General features: G+C 53.8%; 2 protein-coding genes across 2 annotated transcripts; one reads left to right on the forward strand and one right to left on the reverse strand.

Annotated features, from left to right (window-relative positions):
- Window positions 1–522: 522 nt before the first annotated feature.
- Window positions 523–10,967, reverse strand: TGME49_263510 (Spc97 / Spc98 family protein; the record flags this gene model as incomplete). Its single annotated transcript, XM_002365410.2, has 9 exons — window positions 523–2,249; window positions 2,786–3,362; window positions 3,927–4,034; window positions 4,568–4,734; window positions 5,064–5,260; window positions 5,949–6,310; window positions 6,999–7,174; window positions 7,609–7,685; window positions 8,227–10,967. 9 exons carry the CDS (start codon window positions 10,965–10,967, stop codon window positions 1,021–1,023), a joined length of 5,634 nt encoding a protein of 1,877 aa, XP_002365451.2. The 3' UTR covers window positions 523–1,020.
- Window positions 10,968–13,627: 2,660 nt separating this feature from the next.
- On the forward strand, window positions 13,628–14,741 carry TGME49_263505 (hypothetical protein; the record flags this gene model as incomplete). Its single annotated transcript, XM_018781331.1, has 2 exons — window positions 13,628–13,955; window positions 14,527–14,741. 2 exons carry the CDS (start codon window positions 13,628–13,630, stop codon window positions 14,739–14,741), a joined length of 543 nt encoding a protein of 180 aa, XP_018637166.1.
- Window positions 14,742–15,067: the final 326 nt, after the last annotated feature.

A 15,067-nucleotide genomic window follows, 5' to 3' on the forward strand; every position in this document is an offset into this window, starting at 1 on the left:
ACAATTCATGGTCGCGTTTGATAGTGAACAGAGAAGAGGTCGACACTGCCTCTTAGAATCTCAGCTACACGCGAACGTCCACCCTAGCGAAAGCAGTTGGACTTATAGCAATCAGAACGAACTGAGGAGGTCAATAGGAAACTTTGAACAATTACTGTACATTATCGAGCCGCGGCTTTTCAAAATGAAACCAGCCCGTCTTATCTGTTCTCGCAAAAGACGCCCAAATCTCGTGGAGCTGGACACAGGTTGTGACTACCGCTAGAAGCACATCCAGAAAATCTCCATTTCACCGCCAAGGTGAAGATGAATTTGAAAACGAAACCGAACTCATCCCTTGGGGTGTCAGTAGAGTATCCACTCTTGACTGAAAGTTCGCATTCTGCCGGCTAGAGCTGTAATGTCTCGAAACGCGTCTGTTTTCTCCCGTCATCGCAGGCAAAGCTTGCCGTCTTTCGGCTATGTGTTTCTGAGATTTTTCGACTTTCTCAAGCTGTTTTGCACTCTGCTCTCGCGTCTTGAAACTCTGGATTTCACTAGATTGGGCTCCTCGGGTGACTGCGCGCGGGAATGTCCACTGGCTTTCAGCATTCCTTCCCCAATAGCACATGCGAAATCTAGTTTCTTCGTCTGAAGACTCGTTTCGCAGTACTTGCGCAGCACCGGAATTTGAGAATCCCGAAGTTGCAGCCGATGTGCCGCCTAGCCACTCCACACCCGAATCTCCCCTTGAAGACTTTCGCCTTCCAACTCTCCAAATCCCTCTGAAAAACCTGATCTTTGTCCTGTCTGAAGGCGCCGCGTGCAGTCAAACGCACAAGCTTCTACATACACTCACTATATATTTAAACGTATATACATATACATATATATACATATATGTATGTATGTATATGGCTTGACTGACGAATCTCAGCACCTGTGTGCAGCATGTGTCTTCCTTTGCTTTGAGTCCGTGCTCGTCCCCTTGCAGTAGATTGAAAACTCTCTCTCTCTCTCCACCTGGATTCTTTTGATGTCTCATCGGCCGCAGCCGGTTCGACTTCGGAGAAAGGCCGCCGCATACCCTTCCGCCGGCAATACCTCTCCACTTCTGCGTTCTCCAGTCCTCGGTTCCAGATCTTCCTCTGCGTCGAGAAGCTCCTCGTCTCCGTCCTCATCGAAGAACTCTGAGAAGTTTTCGGAGTCTCTTCGTCGCGGTACGCGGCTGCCCGCGTCGTCTCCGAAGGAAGACCGTTCTTCAGATCCTTCGATGTCTCCAATGTCACGGAAATCTTCAGCGTCGCTCTCCAAGCCCCCACGCACCTCGAACTCGGCGTCTTCCTCGCGAGAAGGAGAACTGGTCAGTGCTTTCTTGTCGCGACACTCGCTTCCTCTGCTGCTACGAATGCGCTCTTGAAACGACCGCAGCGCCGCGTCGAAATCTTCGTCGCCCTCGCCGTCTTCCCCACTCACTAAAGAGTACGTTTCTTCCGCGTCTTCGTCAGTAAATTCATCGGATGCATGCGCCGGCGATCTTTCTGCCCCACGGTCGCCTAGTAAGCCTCTGTGGCCTCCCGCCCATCTCTCGGTGAATCCTGAACTGCTTTTCTCTTCTTCAACGCCCGCGCGTCTGCGGCTCTCTCCTTCGTTGTTTCCGCCTCTCCTTTCTCCATCGAGACAAGCAGAGACCACTGGAAATGGAGACACAGAGACACCACGGTCCCTCTCGCTCTCCGAAGCCAGACGGGACGTTGAAGCGGAGCACACACTGCTGTGCCTCAGAGAAGCCGGAATGGCCGCCGAGAAGGGAGGAGGCCGCTCGAAAGACCCAATTCTTCTGGACGTCTCGGCAGCCGCGTGGTTCTTCGGCGTTGGCACCTGTCTAGGTGATCTCTCGCCTTCCTCTCTGTCCGAAATCGAGCGGTGTTCCTCAAAGCCTTCTTCTCCGTACCTCTTCTCGCGCGCGTGAGACGCCAGAGCTCGCGAGGGCGGCAGTGGGACAGGCGAGGAGGCGCCAGATTTGCTTTCGTGACTCCGGGAAGACACGGGAGCAGCGGCGCTGTCGCCAGTCAAGCAGTCAGACTTCGAGGGATCACTGGAAGGACTTTCTTCTCCCGGAGACGCATGCTGTCGAATCTGCGGCTGAGAGACGGCAGACACCGCGGGGGGGACCGACCGCGCAGACAGCCGGTCGTTGAAGTTGAAGCGAAAGAGCAAGTGGGCGCTCGGCGACGCGGGAAATCGGTTGCTGAACGCTTCCAGCTTGCCTGCAGTGGACGTACACAACAAGGAGAGCGGGAGATGTACACACTCCGACGCACCACCCTGTCAGCGTCTGCAGAAGACCCCGGAATCGACCAAAGCACGGATTTCTGCCTGGCAGTGAAAGTCGACCGGCGACACGGCGTCCAGGTTGCACATGCCCACGAACGCGAAAAACCAAAGTCAGGCGAAGGGCAGGAGAACAGGACCACAGTTTTCCTTCTTGCCGACTCACTGCATGCTTCCCGAAACGCACAAACCGAGAGAACGCACCTCTGTCTCCTTCCTCAGAGCGTCTCCTTCTAGGCACAAAAACACCGCATTTCTCTCCCGCAAGCGAAGCGTCGAACAAAGGGATATCTTGACGTCCTCTTCTCGAATCTCTCACTTGAATGTGCAGCCGCACTACTCTCCGGCCCCCGTCTGCAGCTGCCCAAAAGCGAAACCCTGCAGCGAGACTTCCCTCGACACCCACAACTTCCCGTTCTCTCACTCTTTCTTTGCGGGCAACTTCCTCAGCGTCTCCTTCACCTTCACTTACTGATGAAGTCTGCGAAGTTCTCTCGGAAGCTGGCGCCGGCGCTGCGGACCATTCCGCCGAAGCCTGAACTGTCTACAGCTGCGCGGATTTGTTGGCGTCGGGCCTCTCGAATTCGTTCGCGCGAGCTTCGTTCGTTTGCGTGCGCCTTCGCTTCTTGCGCAGCGCTGGTGTGCAAGTCGCGCCCCGCTGCCTCGGCGCCCAGAGTCCTTCGCTCGGCCTCCGCTGTGTCTCCTTTCGGCGCGAGAGAAGAAGTCCCCAACAGGGCGCCCGCCGCAAGGAGCGGGAAGTCCGGCGCGTCGAAGGAGAACTTTTTCACGTGCCGACTGAAGACGAGGCAAATCGTCAGGCACTTGCTGATCGTCTGCAGCAAGCCGAGGTCTTCCAGGAAGAGGTCTCGCAACAGACACGACAGAAAGCGCGCATGCAGTTCCTGGACGTCCTCAAAAGCACACACTGGAGCCCCCGACGGGGCAGCGGAGAGGCCGGAACTCGATGCAAACGAAGAGGCAGGCGAAAGAGCCGCAGGCGACAGTGCTTCGAGGTGCCGACGCAGTGCAGAGTAGTGCAATGCAATGACCTGCAAAGAAGATCCAAAAAATCCAGAAACATACATGACACACACCTCCGCATGCATAGACCATATGATGAAATACAGTGACAGACCTACACACGGACTCTCTTTCCACGTCCTGATACATACTTACATGCAGACATATATATATATAGATAGATAAAATGCATATGTAGATATGCATAGATGCATATGACTGTTATGGGTGCATGAGAATAAAAAATTGGTACGAAAAAAGGCGACAAGAAAGACCGCCTCTCTCCGTTCGTTGCCGCCCTCGCCGTATACGCGTGAATACGCACAAGACTGCACATGCTCACCAATACATCTATCCACCAATGAACGCATATATATAAATGTAAATATATTTTCCAATATAATATACATATATATGTGCTTTGATGTATATACATATATATAGATATGTTCTACATTATATGTTATATATGTACAATATATACATATATATATACACATACTATGAATACATCCCTACTATATATATGCATATTTTCTGTATACATGCATTTGTACAGAGAGTGTTTCCTTTTGTTTCTTTCTTCAGCGTACATCTGTGGTTGCATAGAAAAGGAGGTTTCGAGTGAAGATGCGCATGTCCTCCCCGATCGCAACGGTGTGACGAAGATGGACAGGCATGTCGGCGAAGGAGAAGAGACTCTGCGCAAAAAGTGGAAATGAAAGGGACAAGCTTGAGCGTGTTTTGTCGCTTGAAGGCGCGACGTCGCTGTCTTTCACGCAAGCGTTTTCCAAGTCTCCACGCAATGACACCAAAAAACGCGAAGCACAACACAAACACATCCTTTCTCCATATATATATATATATATACATATACATATATATACAATGCTCTGATTCATTATATACAGCAATAGCTGTATATATATATATATATATATATATATATAGGGAAAGATACGAATATATGAATATATGCATATGCACGTGGACAGGTTTTTTTATCCACCTTTGTCGCGTGTGGTTCTCTGGATGAACTGACCAAAGGGAGTAAGAGCTGCAGGGACTGGGTGTTTTAAGACATTTTCACAATTTGAACGACTTTAAAAAAGTAATGAATTTTCATTCCAATTACTAAATTTCAATTAGTTCGCTATGGCTGGTTGCAGTCACGCGTTTTGCTTCCTAGGCTGCGTTCAGGAGGCAACCAAGAGAGCCGGGGTTTCCGACTTACGCGTGTCTCGTGGATGTGCATCCAGAGTTGATTCAACTGGCGCTGCGCCAAGTGAATGTGAAGAAGGAATCGAAAAACGAGTTCGTAGCTGCATAATGCCTTGCTCGTGTAAAGAAGCGACAGCGGCCAGCCGCACCTGTACCGTAGACACACTCGCCTGCACCACTCTGAAGACAGAAGGGAAAGAGAAAAAGAGAGAGAACCGCGAGATGAAAACGACGTAGAAAATGATACAGAAAACAGGATGGATTAGGTCACACCAAACACCGATAAAACAAGGGGAAGGGAGGGAGAGAGAAAACGCAGGTGGAGAGGTATAGGAGACACTGAAAACAGCAGAAGACAGGAGGCGAAGGCGGAACTGGGGAGGAAGAAAAGACCAACGACGGCACAGCAACGACAGCGACACACTCGGACTGAAAGATCCGCTCGGTCGCACCGCACTTTTCCTTTTTCTGTTCTCCCCTCTATTTTTTATTCTTCGCTCTGCTCGTACCGGAGGGCGACGGGCGGCGGGTGGGAACTGCGCCGAAACCAGCATTCGTTCCTCTTTCGTCTCCGACTGCTCGCGAGAGCTTTGAAAGTCCCAGGAGGTTCCTCAGATTGTCTTCTTCGTGTGCATGCGCCAGCAGCTGGGCCGCCTCGCACAGCGAAGGAACGGGATGCATGAAAAAGGAGATCTTCTCCTTCAGTCTGCAGGAAGACGAAGACAAGACAGAGCCACGAAAACTTTATGATTATGAGCCCTCTCAAACTCTGCACAGAGCTGAGATACACGACTCACCCACTCAGTCTCCAATCACTAGTCTACGCATACACATTCACATGAATCTACATGCACATATATATATATATATATGTACACACATATACAGCTGCCTGGGAGTGTCTGCATGCACCGTAGAACGTCCGAGCCGAATGACTTCTGGATGTTCCGAGAGACTTTCACTTGTCGACGCATGCGTCTCTCCAAATATGGGCACAGCTAGACCGAGTGCGAGACACACTGGCCTACACATACAGAAAACCTCACGAACCTGTCGCGTTGCGGGTTATACACATATACAGAGACTTGCACGAATAGGTATCTTTGTCTACAGAGAGACACGTATAGACATCTCCAGAAGTGGAGATAGGCATGATTCTCTTGCATTGAATGAGAGGTGGGTAATTACGTATAAATATCTCTAAACATCCCTAAACGTGTATAGACATCTGTGAAAATCCATAAACAGATGTATATGTAGATACGCACAATACACAAAAAAACAGGCACACGCACAAGCACATAAACATATATATACAGTTATATATATATATACGTATGTATATATGTGTGCATGTACATGGTATGCGGAGAACCCTGCGTCGACGCGCTTACGTTTCAAATCCACTGACACTTCGAATGGCTTGCTCCATGCATCCCTCAAGGCCCGCAATTTCTTGAAGGGTGTCATGCCAGGTGCCAGCGGAGAGGCCTGGCGCGGCGCCCGGAGTTGAGTCATTTGGAGCAGCGAATTCGAAGAACTGTTGCAGAAAGTCTCCTCTTCCGACGAGAAAGAAAACGTGGAGCATCTCGAGGGTGCGAGGCAGCTGCAGCGAGTGAAAGAAGAAGTGCATGAGGTGGGCGGAGGCGCGCGCGCATGCAGACGGGAGAAGCGGCAGCAGACGCGGAGGCAGAGAAGACGCAGAGGTGCTCGCTCGAACTTCCGGCGGCAGCGAGAACGAGGGTGGGGGCAGACCCTGAAACGGAAGAAAAAGAGACAAAAGAAAAGAGGACAGGGGAAAAGAAAAGCAAATGAAGAGGAAACCTCTCCCGACTTTAAAGCACACCCGCAAATCGGATCGACCCCCTGGGTGAGGAGTCACAGCAATGGAGAAGGAACAGAGAACAGCAACTGTATTCAAACCTCGCCCATATCATGTGCGCAAGACCTTTACGCGGATAGCTTCGTACACATGCGTTGCAAATCACGAAGAAATCTAGTTAACAGTTACACGCATGCTTCACTGGCTTCGGATCTTTGAGAATCCTTTTTTCGAGTCGAAAGCAGCAGGAAGGGCGCAAGCTGTGACCAGGTTCCCAGAGAAACGAGCAAAGAGAATGCTTTCTTCCCTACCGACACACAAAGACTTCGAGGGAGGCCTCGATTCTATCAATGAAAAACGACTTCATTCTTACACTCAAGACATCCCATATTCGCCTATGTCTTCGCCGCCCTTGCACGTAGGTGCACAGCTATCTACATGCATGCAAATCTCCACATACACACTTCCTCTGTCTCGCCATCCTCCCCTTGTTCTTTCTCCTCTATCAACATACCTCCACGCATAGAAACGTGGATATGTTTACATGCACTTCTGTGCCGAGCCCTTTTCTTGCATTCTTCCCCCCGGCTCGTCAACCTGCGCCGGCGTTTTCCCCACTTACTGCGTAGCTGCAGCTGTTGAGGACGTACACGTACAGCCCAGCTCGGTGAATGTCTCGTGCATGCGGCTTCAAGAAATTCGGGACGAGCCTGTCGACGAGAACGAATCTCCGTCTGCACCAATCCACCGCACATGGCCTGACGTCTGTCCCCCTCGACGGGTCGATTTGACTTCCTCCTGGGGAAACGCATGCACAGGGGGAGACGTGCGATTCATCCTCCCAGCACCAGACACTGACTGTTCAGCGTTCTCCTCGGTTCTTGGAGAAGATGCACGAAAATCACAAAAAAGGGAAGACTAAGCAAGTGCGGGAGCGATTCACACGTGGATGCACCTGCTCAGACCATTTGATCGTAAACAACGGAGTTGTTCTGTCCGCGCTGACGAGCAAACCACACGATCGAGTTCAGCAGACCTATCTCCGGATTCCTAAGAAGATTTCACCAGAAAGCCTACAGAACATTCCGTCTACACCGAGAAAGATTACTCTTTTATAGCCACTTACACATATTCACTTATACCAGTGCATTTGCAGATGCAAGTGTTGCCTCGTACAGATCCAGAAAAGTCTGTGAGGCCATTTAGGCATATAGGCACCTGCATGCGTTTACCTGAAGCGGAGACGCAGAAGGAAGCGCCTCTCCATTCCAACGAAGGTTCGCCCTCGGCAACGACCGTCGGGTCTTCGCTGCAGATTCACACGCGGCAAAACGGGGAGAAAATCCACGGATGACTGCATGCACTCAGTCGAGCTGTTTCGGCTTTAGGGTAGAGAGCGGACCAGGCGAGTGCCAGACAGAAGCAAACGAAGACACACTGTCTGGAAGTGGCGAGATTTCCACGAGGCATTGAATGGGGAATCTAAAGACATCTTCGAGTGACCTCAAGAGGGGATGCCGCCTCTCCCAGGAAGAGCATGTGCGATCGGAATGCCTGTTCACAACCGCGACTTAAATGAACTGGTTCCTAACTGCTCGAATCGGAGACATATTTGAATAAGGTGTTTAGAAACCAACACGAGGTTTGAGTAGAAGCAATTACCTTAACTTGAGTCTTAACTTCAGGACCCTCATAGAATCGAACACACGGTAGACTCGAAACTGGCCTCTTCCTGAGAAGCTGAGCTCGAATTCGAATTTCAAAGAAGCGACTGACGGAACTGCTTCTGAAATCGGACCCCCGTGTCTGTCCTGTTTGGTTTCGGGTGCTTGTTCCGCTTTCCGTCTCACCGGATGAAGAATTCTCCGTAGGTGTCTTTGAGGACGCCGTGATGCACCCAGTTTTCGACGATTCTCGCGAGAGGCGCTGCGGCTTTCTCGAAGATAAAACGACAAATTTCCTGATTTGCGTCGTTGCAGGGCAGCCGCTTCTTGACCTCTTCGGCCGCGTCGAGGAGATCGCCGCCGCGCCTTCCCCACGCCTCGCGCACGACCGCCTCGGCGACGCCCAAGGCTCGCGTCACCGGCCCCAGTTGGGCGCGAAGGCCCTGGAGGGTCAGGCGACCCCTGCGGACCTCGCCCTCCCAGGCCCCGACGCGGATGCCCAGCTCCTCGACTATCTTTTTGATCGCCGCGCAGAACGCTTCAGCTACTTCCCCGCCCCAGCCTGAGAGGCCAGCCGAAACATCAGAAGCCGATGAGGATGCTGAGATGCCGGCAACGGCCTTCGAGGTGCTGTTTCGTCTGCCCGCAAGCTCGAGGAAGACGAGGAGCAGCCGCAAACTGCAGGCAGCCGGCAAGAGCGGCGGGAGCATTTGACATAGCGCCGCATCCTCCGACGCCGCCTGCGAAACCTGGAAGGCGAACTCACTTCTCTCCGAAAGGCGGGAAGCCCGAGGCTCTGCGGCGAAGGACGGGGCCGTACTGCCGGGGATCAGAGACGTTACGGAGGTGCAGGAATCGACGTCGGGAGCAGGTTCGGCAGCCGCCTTGCCGAGAAGCATCGGATGAAGCCAGAAGTGGAAAGAAGGCAGAGGTGGGTCCGGAGAAGGAGAGGGAGGCTGAGAGGGAGGCGAGTCCGGTTCTGCGTTAGCACAGGCAGGCGCAACCGCGAGAATGCGAATCAGAGTGCCGTCGAGACCCGACAAGCAAAAGAGAAGATCTTCGAGGAGAAACCGCTCCTTGACCTCCCGAGTGAGCGCCGGCCAGTCTGCATGGAGGCGGCGCATCACCCAGTCGTTCTCCCCGATACTCTCGGGGCCGACCGACCGCCAGCTCTCGGCGACTGAAGACCGTCCAGTGGCGCCTGAGGCGCGAGGCGTTCCGATGACGGAGACAGGCGACGTCAGCGCTTGGCCCCTGCCGGCGCCGAGGCGGAACTCCGACGAAGGACAGGAAGAAGACCCTTCTCCGTCTCGCGCGTGCTCGGAGACACCGAAGACGCCCTCGTCCGCGTACGGCGACAGAGAGAGGCGTGGAGTCGCGACGGGGTCTGATGCGTTCGCGATCAAGCTCGACAGCGGAACGCCGAGGAACCGTTCGCGTCTCAGCAGCGAGTCGTCGATCTCGCTCGGTCCTAGGAGACTGTGAGGCACGACACGGTCCCAGCTCGGCGCTACGCGGACGCCGGCAGGGACGATGCGCCAGCCACTGTGCATGAGGGGGGGGGGGTCGAGTCCGAGAAGCGGCTTCGCGGTCCTCAGAACGGACCCGCGGAGTGAGCTAGATGACAGCTGCGGCAGCCGAGCGGCCGAAGAAGGCCCTCTGACCCCTGACACGGGTCGCGCCTTTTCGGCGTCTAAGTCCACGCCCGCCGGCGCAAACACCGGCTTCCCGACGGCGACCAGTCGAGCAGACCCTGGGGTGTCTCCACTGTCGGACATGCGCAGAGACAGGAACTGGCCGGTATGGCAGTTCTGAAGAAGAACATCTTCGTCCAAGTGCAAGACCGAGAGCGCGGAGCGGGTTCCTGCATGCGCGGACTCCTGCGCGGGCACACCCTCGGACCCCAAGCGCGACTGCGCCGAGGCGCCCGGCGCGGCGCGCAGCAGCCGCCAGCGACAGCGGCGATCCACGCGCGCCAGGAGACTCTTCACGGATCCGTCCGGACAGACCCCGCGGGCACACACGACGCCGATGTCTTCTTCGTCCGGCGCACCAAACAGCGTACATGCAGGAAGGGCAGAAGTTGACGAGGAACCCGAGGACCCGGTAGGAAATGCGTGGTGCCCAGATGTTCGCGAGCTGTGCAGGCGTTGCGCGAACTGACGGACTTCGGTTCGACGCGGACAACAGAGGAGCCAAAGCGGCGCGCCTGGGTGAGGAAGTCTTGACTGCGGTTCTTCGGAGGTAGGCACAGGCTGATTTCCGCCACCCAAGGGGAAAGAACGCGGGAGACCCGCGACGAGCAGCACCTCCTCATTCGCGTGCACGATGTCACCGACAGCTGGAGAGGACGCGCGCAACAGAGAAAACTCCGAGCTGCAGAGCGGCCGGTACGGATGCGAGGCGGTGCAGCAAAGAGGCAAAAGAGGCGCGTCTGCGGACTCAGACGGGAGCGGGGCCTGAAACGGCGAGGGTGAAGCCTTAGACGTGCTGAACGAAAAACCCGGTGTGCCAGAACTTATAAGCTTTTCCAGAGAAGCGGTGGGTCCCTCGGAAACACTCGTAACACCATTTGAGACGCCTGGAAACTCCCCCAGACTGACGTAGTACGGCTGCTTCGCGCTGTACCAGGCGTCCAGAGTCGACCGCAACCCTACTTGCGCCCCGTACGCAAGGGAGGCGGCTAATGGTGGAAGCGGCATTTTGGGAAACACGCGCGAGATACAGTAGAACAAAAACGGACTATCACTATTAAAAGGAGAATGGACTTTATAGCCGCGGCAAACGAGATAGCACTCCGCGTGCTGATGAAAGACAAGAGATGACACACTGCAGCAGGGGGTGGCGTGGCGCCAGCAGCTCCGTCCGGGTGTACGGACACTTGAGAGAGCGCATTCTTCGGCTGGCACATGCCAGAAATGCCACATAAAGCTTGCTCTTCCTTCTAGTCACGCAGTTACCGGTGTGCAAAGCGATTTCAAGGCGGACACACAATAGGCGGCTCGGCGTTTCCCTTCTCCCCCCCGCCAGAGGCTACGACACACTGTCATGCAGCGCCATTTCCCCAGCAAGTCGTTCCATGTGAGTGGAAAATCTTCACGCGCTAGAAATGAAAAACTTTCCGGTAGAAAAGGAAGCGAAGGAAAAGAAGGAGAAGGGAAGGGAAAGGAATCGGAACCTATTCAAAGTCGGCCTGAGAACTCGCGCAAAAGCGCACGAGTGCGGTAGAGAGGTGTCGCAAAACGGGCGCAAGACAGTTACCCACGTCAACAGTTCTGGAGAAAACAGAGCTAAGAGACTGTATGCATTTAACCCTGTATGAAAGCAGTACATAGACATGCAACGTGCCGTCTCGATACTTGCAGTGTCGCGTCATCCCTCGGTTATTCGGCATGCAACAAGACAAGGGACGCTGGGGGGTGGAGGGTGGTGCCGCGAATGTTGCGATTATTTCGCCGATTAATTTGCCACGATAGCCATCGAAAATTGGGAATGGAGTTCTTTACGAGATATTCCGACTGTAGATGCGATGAAGTGCGGATCTGCTCCACTTTTAAAAGGACAAGAACAATGACAGCGCTCCTTCGGCAGTCGCTGATCTCGGCTGCCCAGCCGCCGGTGCCCGTCTCAAGTGCATGCACATATGTGAAGTATCGGTTAAATGACCAGGAAACCTGTCATTTTCATTGGTTCCCTTCCACTAAAGTGTCACGACATAGCTTACTCTGCGAAATAGTAGAAGCCGAAGTGGACGAGAATCTCTGTTGAGGCTGGGAACGGCACACCTCTCTCGCCACGACAGAGATATTACACCAGAGTAGAACGCGCTTGTGTGCCTTTCTCTCTGGGTTTGGATGCGGCGGTCTAGTGCAAAGCATGGATGAGGCTTGCCACAAACCACCGTATGAACCGTTACTAATATCGGGTTCGAGCTGGAGCTGCCGCAGTAGGAGTTCGGAACTTCAACGACTTCGAAGCGGTTTGTGTTTTCCACCGTTTACGAGCACACCCTCCCGGCCTGAACGATCTGAAGACGAATGGTTGTCTTCTGTGTCCGTCGCACGTACAGGTAGGAACCCTCGGTGCGACATCACAGCACAACATTAGCAGCTTTGTAAGTCGACACCAGGCGTCACTGTGATCTTGTTTCCGTACACGTTCCAGCTCGATTTCCTTCCTGTATCGGCCAAACGCTAGCGAAACTCGTCAGGGTCGGAACTGACACAGTGTGGGTGCCACTACTGCGTTCACGGGGTACCAGGAAGCACTTACACTATAAGAAGAAATCAGTGAGACATTTCTGCCGGTGATGTGTGAAACACGAACTGTGCAAGACGAGCGTCGTACAGCAGCGTGGCGTTTCAGAAATAAGACGTCTTCTTCTAACCGTCATGCACCGACGGATGCCCGCCCCGGTGAACGACCCATCGAGAAATGAGGGAATTCACCAGCCTACGTTTTTCAGCACAAGCTGCACACAAAGTACTCTGAGCTTTGACCGAGGGGTGATCTAGGCACCAACCCTATCAGGACCAACTATGTTTTTTTCAGTGTTGCTAAGAAATGGAGGCTCTTTCCATTGCGCGTGAGTCTCAAAGAAGTACTTTTCTTCGTCCATTCACCCAAGTCTTCCATCATGTTTTCCCGCAGTAGATTCTCTAGTGAGGTGACTTTAGAGGAGCGTGCGTGCAGGTAGCTGTGAACACGAAACACGTAGCAGCCAGTGACGAATTTCTCCACTCCTTGTGTCACAGCTTCTCAAAAATCGGATATGTACGCAGAACAGCCGATGGAATAGCTTGTTTTCCTGTACTCTTTACTGGCTTCCAGCAGAAAGCACCTTCTGCTGCCCGAGGCTTCGAGAAGATGGTGTGGCTTTGTGCTCTGACTCGAGAGCGAAACTGATTCGGCCGTGTGCCGTGGGAGCATTCTCTTCCGCGCTGCCAGTGGTTCCGAAAAGTTCATTCACACACACGCCGTGTACTTTGTCACATCAATACAATTCAACACTGGCTCCACACGCAAGCGCACCTTCCATCCATGAACGGCTTCTCGAGCGAAAAAAACATGCACGCGAGTGATTCGAACGCCGCGTTCCGGAAAAGTGGTGGAGAGTGAGCATCGGCCAGGCAGGAGGGACTCCACCCCTCCTGTCTCGGGAGATCCGGGCACTTTTCGAGGGTTCTGCCGTGCTCGGATGGATCCACGCAAATATCTATCTCCAAATTCTACCAAGAAAAATCCCAGACTGCCCTGATCATCCCTGTCACACTAATGCACAGTGTGCATTGGTCTCGACTTCTGCGGTAGCAGGCACCTCCGCCACATTGCCTGCTGACAGCAGACTTTGGATGTACACAAAGCCAACGGACTGACTTCCTGGGTTGCTGTTCCAGACATTGCCGGAATCACTTTTGACTCCACATAATATGCTAGAAAATACCGTTCATGTACGATCTAAAGAGGCAGCTGTCCAGCGAAGCTGAAGGCAGTGTCTGTCTCATGGGTGCCCGGTTCGTTTGTGAGCGCGTCCTTTGTGTGCGCAACTTGCAGAAAGACAGGAGACCCAACCTGACGAGGAAATGTGATGCAAAGCCGGGGCAGCCTGGAGCAGCCGAGAGGCATCAGCAAAGAACGCGATGAACACCCGTGGCTTGAAGTGAGAAACACAAACACACTCGCAACCGCAGCCGGTCAAGGTCACCTCCTTCGCCGCCCAAAGAGCTACAGCCTTTCCAGTTGTCGCTGGTGCGTATACTGGAATGCATTTGTGTGCGCACTGCTTGTCGAGTGGTTTGACGGTCGACCAGTCGCTTTTTTTTTGACCGCAGTCAAACGCCGAGAAGAACTTGCCTTCCCCGGGACTCCCCTCACATCGGCCTCGCCACCCCCTTCCCGAGCACCTGCACTTCTTGGTGAGTCGACCTGTTTTTGGGGGGGAAGACGCCGAAACAGATGCCCTCCGCCGCGTTTCGGAGGTGAAAGGGCAGGGGCTGGAATCCTGGAAAGCAGCGAAACCTCGAGACTGAGAGTGTCAAAACGAATCGGTAGCTTCCGCGCTATGCACGCCACCCGCGATTCGCCCGGATGTGGAAAAAGGACGCTGGGTCAGAAGCTCTCACGCCGCGGCTGTTTTGCGCGACCCCCAGATTTCTAGACTCGCTTTTTCTCCCGTTTCCCCCCTTTTACGCAGCCTCCACTTCCGTTCTTCAAAGAAGGTGTGTGTTTGACAAGAAATCGCTTGTGCTATGCCTTACGACGCTCTACCGTGGGCGTTTCCTCTCTGCCGTGTCGAGCGACTGCCTCAGAAGCAGCAGAGGCTGTTTTCCACGTAGGTCTCGATTCCTGTCTTGAGGGCACGTACGCATGTACCGCACGGAGTTTTTCTCGCGCAATTCTGTTCTGTCTGAGTTTTCTTTGCCGCGGTTTCTGCCCGGTTTCTGCCCTCGCGTGCACCGCCGCCGTTGTCTTGTCTCCCGGCATCAGGCTCCCGCCTTCAACGCTTTTCGCAGGTTCCTAGCCACCAAACTCTCGGCTTTTTCTCGCCACAGAGACATTGTTGGACTGTTCGGTTCCCTTTCGCTCTCGACGGCGTCAGTGGCGCTGATTTGCGGGCCTTTCCTGAGCAGAAGTTGCCACGTCCTTGCAACCCTCCCACCACAGTGTCTTCGCCTTCAACAGCGGCACCGGTAACGGCTTAGCAGACCTTTCCAGAACGCGAGATCGTTTTCTTCCGTTTCCCTCGAATCCCTCGCCGAGCTGCTCTGCCGTCTCCTCCTGCAAATCGGCATCGCATCTTCCGGGAAAATCCGGAGTTTTAAACGGCACGAACTGCGCCTTCGCCGCTGCTCTCTCAGGCAGAAGCAGTACACCACCCCGGAGATTCTTTCGCTGTAAGCTTGACTCTCGCGTCGAACAGGGGATTGTTCAAACAGTTGAATTTCTTTCCTGTTCTGCTTTCCTTCAGTCAGTTGTCGCAGTTCCGCTGCGCGCTTTCATCAGCAGGACGGGTTTTCGTGCTGCATGC

This window comes from Toxoplasma gondii, chromosome VIIb, assembly GCF_000006565.2.
Source record: "Toxoplasma gondii ME49 chromosome VIIb, whole genome shotgun sequence".
Lineage (NCBI taxonomy): Eukaryota > Apicomplexa > Conoidasida > Eucoccidiorida > Sarcocystidae > Toxoplasma > Toxoplasma gondii.